Genomic DNA, 9,603 nt, shown 5'->3' on the forward strand with positions numbered 1-9,603 from the left:
AGAAAATAAAACAAATATCTATAGAAATCATATAAAACAGTCTTCTGCTTCTGCAAATAAAAGTTCAGAACTAAAATAGGAACTATTTAATGAAACTATTTACATATGCATGTAACAAAAGGTACTAAGTAGGTTCTAAGGTATCATTTAGACTAGATGATCTAATATAAACTTGAGGAAATATGCCACTGACGCGTAGACTCCAGGCTTCTTGATACCGCATATTGTGGGCCCAAAGGACACTACTCCGACCAGATAACTTTTGGGACCTTCGGGGGTGTCAAAGACCTAAAAGAATGAAACAGGTACTTAGTTACCCATTAAACAAAATTACTAGATACTCTTAATTCTGACTGATTGACGTTTTAAATGTATTTAATTAACGTGTGCTTTATCACATATTACGAGATACCTTTTACGACGAAATTGTCCTCAAAACCACAGTAGTGGGATTTGAAGAAATAACCCGTTTATTTCATAAAACAAAATAATAAGACCAAATCAAAGTTGAACAGACAGGTTGAATGTCACCATATACATATGTAATAAATATAAAAATTTTAACTATAATAATATTTTTTAAAGTTGGATTTATTTTATATACACCTACTTAGGTACTAATAAATACCTACCTTACCTAACATACCTACATTGCTGTGTCAAATCGATATAATCACCACATCGTCAACTTGTCGAGGTGAAAGGATGGTAAAAATATATACATGAGTGGTAAACATTCAATTTGAAACAACTCAATCGGAAAATCTATGGCTTGGTATGTTATAAAGGATGCTTAGTCTTCTGCTAAGAACACTATTTTAAAGTACAACCACTTAGAATGTAACTACTGTATACTCACTTATTCCATTTACCATTAAAAAGCTTAATTTTGGTATACAAATTAATTAGATATTCAACAAAGTAAAAAAGTTAAAATACCTTCATGAGTGGACCTCCTGAATCGCCACCACAAGCGTCCTTATTATGTTCTGCGCCCGCGCAGATCTCTGATTCGAACAATTTGAATCCCTTACCGAACGAGTCACACATCGCAGGAGCTACTACCGGTACCTAGAAATAATATAGTTTTGTTTTAGAAGATTTTATAATATTTTTTGAATGAAATATGTTTGAAGATGAATATTTCACCTGGAATAAGTACTCAGTAAAGGTTTGTACCTTTCTGATAAAATGAATCCTTAAGGTTGGTTACCTTAAGGATCCCCAGGCCCGCATCATACGCATCGCACGCAACGGATTTTAGTTTGTTTTGTATAGAAACTCAGATAATTGCGTACACTGATCCGCATCGTACGGCCCGCATCATCATGCGATGCGAACTGATGACATCATACAGAATGCGTACGATGCGTTCGATGGGTACGATGCGGGCCTGTGGACTTACCTTAAGGATTCATTTTATTAGAAGTGGACACTTCAGAACTAAGTTCACGTTTGCATAATATTTGAATCTCGTCAAACTTCGTAGGTATGCTTCTGAAGAGTCATCATCTTCTGTCGATGCGGCTTTCATTACACAATATTTTTTACCACGTTTCCGAAAGATGCTTGAATTGAACCTGAGTAGTTGTTAACTTGTACTTACATTAACAAACTGTAACACTTTAGCTCGTTCCTCGGTGGTCATGTTCATCTTTCCCCAACCGGCGACTGTCATCTCATCTCCAATTTTAAAGTTCGCCAGCTGTTCTGCAGTACGGGGCAGGCAGATAGGTGCCACGTAGTCTTAAAACAATAATGATTTGTTAGTTTACCCTTTTCCCACTTCTATTTTTTTTTTTACATTTGCGTAGTATAGGAATAAATTTTTGCTCCTCTGATTTCTACCTAGAAAGTTACAGCATGACCAATAGTTTCGACAGGTTGTGACCGTACCAGCCACTTAATTACTCGATCACCCTGTTACCGGTAACCTGGTAACAGGGTGATCGAGTAATTAAGCCACTAGTAACGTCAGAGATCAAAAAATAAATACATAGTAATATCAATATTGCTTAGAATATATATTCATCTCACTATTTAGTGTAACTGGTTTATCCAGCTCGATGATGGCGACGTCGTTGTGGAAGGCGGGCTTGTTAAACTGAGGGTGGCTGATGATCCGCTTTATTCCTCGATCCTGTACTGCTGGTGCACATACTTTCAGTTCGCAGTCTGGATCCGTCCGCGTGTCGTGTTCGCCCAAACGGACTGTGGTCCTGGAAAGATAATTGTGAGAATAAATTAAGCAGACCGTGACATTATGCGGCTAGACTATGTCTCTCCTCTACATAAGAGGAGTAAGTTATGATCTCCTCCCTTTGTAAAGAAATTGGAGATCACAGTTTACAGGGTTCCTAGTAACAGAGACCGAGCAGTATGATGGGTGGATCATATAGTGTTGTGTGTACACATAGCTTCTGTCTACCTCCAATATTGAATGGGATTGGATTGATGTAGATAAGAACATAATTAACAGAAGGTTCATACGTGTAATGTGTTATTAATCGACCTTTATTTATTCTCATGTCAGACACAGCATTTAATATGTCAGTTGATTACAAATTGTTAGTAATATCATGTTGATAATCTGGAATTGTGAGGTGAAAAAGTCCATGTACCTAAGTATCAACATAAAACAAGGTCACCAGCCCGTATGAATTAAATATTTGAAACTAGATTATTAAATTAAATAACTATGTATTTATAAGAAATATCATAGGTAGTAATATTATGAACTGGATAAAAAAGCTATGACTTGACAACATAAATGCAGGAAAACAGTGGTTAGTAGATGTCCTTGAGTGGATAACCTTTTATATTAGTTACTGGTTTCAAAAACGAGACTAGGACAGACGCCCTCTGGTGCTACGGACTACCTAGCGGGTTTACCGGGGCTCCGGCTCGAAAAGCAGGAGTAGGAACGGGGTGGTTTTTAGTCAGTAAGAGTCTGACACTCCCTCTCGTCTCGCCCAAGGCGGGAGAAGCCATTGGATGATTTACCCCACTCAAAAAAAAGGACAGACGCCCAACAAGTTACCCAAAGAATCAACTATTTTACCCTTTATACTACTTAGGGCCTGTTTCACAACGTCTGGATAGCCGCTATGTCCCTGATAAATTTAAATTATCAACGCAATTTGTATGAACTATCTGTCACATAAGTTTAGCGGGTACTTATATGAAGGTGGTGAAATAGGCGCTTAATATTATAAATGCGAAAGTTTGTGACTTTGTTTGTTACTCCACCACGTCAAAATGGCTGAAAGGATCGGAATGAAATTTGGAATGGACTTTTTATCTCACGAGACCACCGTCGATGCCGCTGACAAAAGCTAGTTGCTTATAAAATAGATATGAAAATAGACATTTAAACTTACAAGACCAATCCGTAGTCTGATTTCTGCACGCAATGGGCGGCAGTGACCACGTGGCGGTCGGTGACCAGGGCTCCTCCACACATGTAGTCTATTTCATCGTCCTCTGTGGGAATAAGAAATAAATTGCAATCTATCACGTTTCTTAGTTAGTCTAGTACAATCGGGATAGGTTTAGGTATGCATATGTTGCAAGGCTTAATAGGGATTTTGACATCAAGATTCTCAGTAGTTGGCAATTAAGTTTTATGAATATTATGTTTCAGTTTGGTACAATCTTAAAAAGAACTGGATGTCCATAATGTGGCTGTATTTTTGTAATATTATCGTCATCAACTTCAAATGTCTTTAACCTAAGTCATAATGTACAAGCAATCAACTAAAGGTAACGTTCTGCTAGGCTACTCAGTAACTTACAATTCAAAATAACGAAGTGAACTCTATCTCGGTCCACCATGTCATTGGTTGTGAGAATAATTTCGACTAATGACGGGCGAGAATGCGATCGAGCTCACTTTGAAAGTTCGAATTGATAGTTACAGAATAGCTGTTCTGCCTATTCTTTATTCTGCCTCCATAAAAATAGGGAAAGCTAGACTGAGAAAAAAATGTAACAATGTTGTATACAATTTCTGTCTACTCGCTATGAAAGCTAGGGCTAATCTCAATTAAGAATAGCCTAGTTATAAGCTTTAAATGTCTTTATTTATTTTGTAATTTGAAGATGAAAGTCATCCATCAGCCAACCATTTAGCCATCTCGCTAACTTATTATCTTTCATTATTACAATAATAGGTTTAAAAATAAAAAATAAACGTAAACAATATCTTCGGGGAATAACCAGCAAAACATTTCAAATGGATAAGTAAATATGTATTTAGGTAGTTAATGCAATTATCTTTATATGTAGGTATACCTAAGTATATTTCTTAAGTCGATAAATGTATATAATTGAACTCTGACTTCCATAATACTTTAAATGATTACTAACCAGATAATGACGCACTTAACGTTAATAACGTCAGTCTCATGACGTCACACATATCCGTGATGCCGTCACATCAATATATAATTTCTATTAATTGGGTAATATAGTGTTAATCATCGATTCATAGTAAGTAATAGTTGTTAATTACATTTTAAGGGCTATTGAAAAAAACCACTCATTATAAATACCGTTGACCGTTAGTTTACCAATCCGGATATAGTCGGAATTTTTCAAATTCTCAGTAATAATACTGAGTCCGGATTTATGTGCAGTTTACTGATAACCAACGGTACCATTTGCATATTACTTATGAAGTTATGCCATTACTCGTGTAGAGTGGGTGTTGCATTGCATTGCAAGTAAAATGCTAGCCTCAGAATGTTTTAACTAGCTATATCTAACAATATGTACATGTGATACAGATTTCTGTAAGCTATTAACGTCACCTATGACCATCCGCAATATCAGTAAGAAAGAAAGAAGAAAGAAAAACAGTTAATTTGCACAGTAGATGTACAGATGCGTTGCATTCAAGATCATTATTTCTTTCAAAAACAATATTAATTAACTGCCTCTTTGGTCGAGTAGTCTCAAGTGCGACTGCCGGACAAGGGGTTTCGGGTTCAATTCCCGGGCCGGGCAAAGTATTACTGGTTTCTTTTCGGTTTTTCGGTAGTAGCACGGAGTCTGAAAATGTGCCCAGTATATGGTAATAGGCTCACCACCTATTACATGGGACTTATAACACAAATAGTAAAAAGTGGGTGTACATTGTGTAGCGGGATTGCGTGCCGTAATGTGCACCTCTGCTACACTTTTGGGGATAAAAGGCGTGACGTTTTTATTTATACTAATCTTAAGTGGGACCTGTGACACGTAACTGACCTATATATCCAAGGCGTGCTATCCAGGGGAAGTCGCCGAGTCCAGCGTTGAGTCCACCAATGATGCGGTCGGCTGCACTGTCGCCGCAGTCCACGGCATCCAGCTTCGTCCATACTGGGTGCTTTGCTATCTCTTCAGCAGGGATCTTGTCATCTGTTCGGGTAAGTACTTATTTAACGTTCCTTGAAAATTGGGATCAATGTTATTTCATTCAATTAGATTATGGAGCACTTTTAAATGTAAAAAGACCTTTTCTATTGGCCCTGTAGGGCAGTCTAAGAAAGAAAAGTTCCACTCATTTCAAAGTATTAGTGGGTCGAACAAGTTCCTTAGGTGACCCAGCAAGAAACGTCATAGATACATATCTATGATACATACCTACATAGGTACTCACTCTAATTTAAAAACACAAGTCTACGTTTAACAAACATTATACATATTGACATTGATTCATTTATGATATATCTTTAGCCAAATATTATTGACTAACAAGCTTCATTATCTTATTATTCTACGTAAGATTTAAAAACAAATTAACCTTTTGGCCACTATAATTACGTCATGAAAATAGACTGACATAATTTAAAATATAAATAAATAAAATTTATTAAACGATACTGTTTTGTTTACTTCAATTCCATTTATCTCTCGTCTAATTTAAATGGACTGTGTTATATCCAAGCTTAGAATGATATCTGCATATATTTAAAATATCTATATCTATCTTCTATACATATAATAATTGAGGAGAGGCCTATGTCCAGCAGTGGACGAGCACAGGCTGATGATGATGATGATACATAAAATGAAACTGTAGAAGTTTTAATTCTATACATTGAAAATATTACAAAATTATTAACTCAAAATTTTTTTATCTGTCTGTCTGTATGTTTCCCCATCACGCAAAAAATTATCGGTCCAATTACCATGAAACTTGTAATAATAAAGTAACAACGTTGACCTCACACCAATTCAGAGCTTGGCGCAGATGAAATTATTTCTTTAAGTAGTTTGTGGCGATCAAAAGTTAGCTAATTTGCTTTGTCTATTAAGAAAGATGATTCTTTAAAAATTCGTTCAGTGTATTTGACCTTGATCAGCTGATTCATTGAAGCCCGGATGTGATGACATAATATAGTCGAGTTTACTTTTTGTCTAGGTGTCGGTCATTCTACTTAGTTACAAAATGTAATTTGGTCAAAAACTGTATTGACGTTATTTGAAGTCATAAGTTAGTACCTATATCCGGTCATAGGAATACAATCATGCATCAATATACTTATATGTATGTATAGATAGGTATTTTGCTTCAGTGCTTAGTCTATGAGCCCCGTTCGTGGCTAGAATCCAGTCCAGCGCTACTCGCAAGTAATTTTGTTTGAGTGCTTACTCGAACAAAATTACTACGGTATAGAAAAAGATCATTTGTTATGATAGCACCATAAATGCGTAAAATATTCATAATTGCAATATGTTTCATTAAAAGTATTTACTTTCCATTAGATATTATTTGACTTATACATACATATTAGTTGTCTGTTAGATAAATCATCTATGATAAATATTATGATACAATAAAGTTTTAATATGCTATTACGTCTTATTTTTGCAATAACACATTTTTGTAATCAGGAAGGTAAGTAATATCACAATTATGACTTATTCTAGTACTCCATACTTAGCAAATATCGTTCATAAAACGTGTACGATAATCACTACATATAAAAATACAACAAATATATAAAAAAAATGTAGTATGGAGTATAAGAACAATTTACGCAAATAAGGTGCATATAAAATGTGTGGTGGGTAGCATGAAGCTTTGAATAGCGACCTATGTTTTTAAGACTGTTTCAATTCGAGTTATACAAATAATATCTTTGCCTAATTATTATTATATTATCACATGGTGGTCACCATGGGTGACCAATAGAATTATAAATCGTGTCAGCGAAAGGTTAGCTTACAATAATTTAAAATTTTAGCCAAAAAGTTCGGTAGTTATTACCGAACATCAATGTAAAGTTATTATTAAAATGTATTACAAAAATTAACAAGCAAGGACCTAAACATTTAGCAACAATACTATAGTGCTAGTACATACAGTTCAGTGACGCGCTTTATTCGCTAGTGCTGCCGTCTGGCCAATGCAAAAATGATTTTCATTAGCATGTTCAGTTATGCTGAAAATAATCTAACGATTTTATATGCGCAATTAAATCTGTGCAGCGTTTCACTATAACTGACATTATATGCTGAGATGGAAAGAAATTATATCGGCTATATAATGTTTCGAACATTTTCCCGATAAAAATAATAAGACGTTTTACACGAGATTCAGATTTGTTTCACCAGTTAACTCTGTTTTCACTCTACGTGATATAATTATATCATACTTCTCGATATGGCTAGTATATGAAAAAAAAAGTTTTATTGGAACTCACGGTACAACTACACATTTTCCTAAAATAAGTGCGTGTGTTTCAGTCTTGAATAGGTCGCTACAAAGCTTCATATGGGCGTATTTCAAAACCCAAGCAACTTGATCAAAAAACCAAAAATACATACGGGGCTACATAAAGCTATACGAAACCAGTATATCATGGTCTCACTTTGTGTAACCCTTCTTAATATTCAACGATTAGCTTATACTGGTATTGCATAGCTTGATCTGAATCCGACAAAATATAAAGTCTGGTTTAATTCTTCTTTGCCGTATTTGTTTGGGTTTAGAAATACACCCAGTACCCACCTCTAATTGCTCTGAGATTATTATATCTCCTAAACATGCTGTTTACATTGCGCCACGAAATCCAGGCACCTGTGAAGTCAGTCAACATTTATTATTGATTAATCTTCCAAAGATTTTTTAGTGATTCTGCAGCCTGTGTTTACACCTAGTAGGTACCTAGCCCTGCATATATACCACCAAAATATATTGATACACTCCAAAAGATGCGGAGCCATTTTTGATATATGTTGTATGGAATTTCTGTCAAAAGCAGAGATCGGTCCAGAGAATTTGGATCAAGATTGAACGCTACCCAAAAGGGTGGAAAGCCCAACAATAATTTGGGAGAACCCTAAACGTTTTAGCTCCATCTCACATGCGTTTAACTATTATAGATTTGTGCCAATTATAGACACTTAATGTCTATTTATGTCCAGTGTCTCTCTATAGATAAAAACATCGTGTTTCCTCATTAAATGTCGTAACAATGAATTAAAAGGGATGAATCATAATTTATTCAAAGAACCATTAATGGTAAAGATATTTTGCTAGTATAAACAAGCAACTTTATAAGTAAGTAAGTAACTACGTAATTAATTTTACAAGATATTTCAATTAATGACGTGTATTAGTGACATAGTCTAGTATTACGTCCACAAGACTGTTTGTCTATCAAACAGGTACACAGACACCAACATAATATGACGAACTACCTAAAACTAACATAATATTTTTCTATATTATAGATTTTCTATTTTATTCCAAGAATATAAAGTTGAATTCTGTTTGACGATTACGTACTAAGATCGATTCCGGGGATATACCTGATCCCGAAGATACTAAACACATCATAATGTGATTTATAAATTAGCAATTTCGATGACGGAAATGACTAAACTTTTAATGGGATTGGTTATAAAAAGATATGGTGGTTACTCATACAATTTATTACTGCTAACCCATCAAATGAAAAGGTTCTTATATCTGACAAAATTCCAAAATTTAAAACACTTTCCTTTGATGTTTTTGGTTTTAATTATGTAATAGGTATTAATTAATACCTTAGGTAATAGTAATAAGGAATCGTAACAAATTAAACATTTTCAACAAGCTGCGGAATTAAAAATGACATGAAATCGAGTCAGTAAACAGAGGCTTCGAACAATAATGAATTAAAAACAAATCGATTAACTCACCCATAGCGGCGTAATGTAGCATGATTGTAAAAGTAAGCGTCAACCGCCAATCGAACAAAAACATAATTAAGTGCTATTTGTTACCCGATTAATATTTTCGGACTAATATGTTTGCGAAGTCTATTGTACGAACAAATGTTCATGACTGCTTCGTGTGTCTTGCCAGCACACAGTTCATGCGCGCAAGTGCCCAGCGTACAAACGCTATTAGTTACGCGTGTTTTCTACACTGCGCTCTCTAAATTAGGGTAGCAACTACACGTCATGGAATACCAGTCCAAACGGTGAATATATGACACACACCCCTTTAGAAAATACACATTATATGTATAAATAAAACTATGAAAGTAAAAATCTCTTCTAAAACTATAAACGAGCCGATCATTAGTTGTGTATAACAGGAAAATGTAATTCAATCGCTGTTTG

At 35.0% G+C, this 9,603-nt stretch overlaps 1 protein-coding gene across 2 annotated transcripts; it reads right to left on the reverse strand.

Annotated features, from left to right (window-relative positions):
• Positions 1 to 71: 71 nt before the first annotated feature.
• On the reverse strand, positions 72 to 9,603 carry LOC118275297 (phenoloxidase-activating factor 1). 2 transcript variants are annotated; one of them, XM_035593219.2, is made up of 8 exons: positions 9,178 to 9,603; positions 8,003 to 8,071; positions 5,251 to 5,403; positions 3,381 to 3,483; positions 2,038 to 2,219; positions 1,607 to 1,746; positions 940 to 1,071; positions 72 to 288 (listed from the first exon to the last, which is right to left on the reverse strand). In XM_035593219.2, exons 1-8 carry the CDS (start codon positions 9,239 to 9,241, stop codon positions 148 to 150), a joined length of 984 nt encoding a protein of 327 aa, XP_035449112.2. In that variant the 5' UTR covers positions 9,242 to 9,603; the 3' UTR covers positions 72 to 147. The 2 variants fall into 2 exon arrangements, with proteins under 2 accessions (XP_035449112.2, XP_035449113.2); XM_035593220.2 differs by lacking the exon at positions 8,003 to 8,071 and having other exon boundaries at positions 9,178 to 9,599.

This window comes from Spodoptera frugiperda, chromosome 8, assembly GCF_023101765.2.
Source record: "Spodoptera frugiperda isolate SF20-4 chromosome 8, AGI-APGP_CSIRO_Sfru_2.0, whole genome shotgun sequence".
Taxonomy (NCBI): Eukaryota; Metazoa; Arthropoda; class Insecta; order Lepidoptera; family Noctuidae; genus Spodoptera; species Spodoptera frugiperda.

What these genes read in the sequence shown, in the direction of transcription:
- LOC118275297 (XM_035593219.2), bottom strand. Translation starts at nt 9,241, where the DNA reads ATGTTTTTGTTCGATTGGCGGTTGACGCTTACTTTTACAATCATGCTA. An exon ending in TAATCTCAGAGCAATTAGAG is followed by an intron (nt 5,404 to 8,002) that starts GTGGGTACTGGG and finishes TTACCCGAACAG; the next exon opens with ATGACAAGATCCCTGCTGAA. An exon ending in TAAACCAGTTACACTAAATA is followed by an intron (nt 1,747 to 2,037) that starts GTGAGATGAATA and finishes TATTGTTTTAAG; the next exon opens with ACTACGTGGCACCTATCTGC.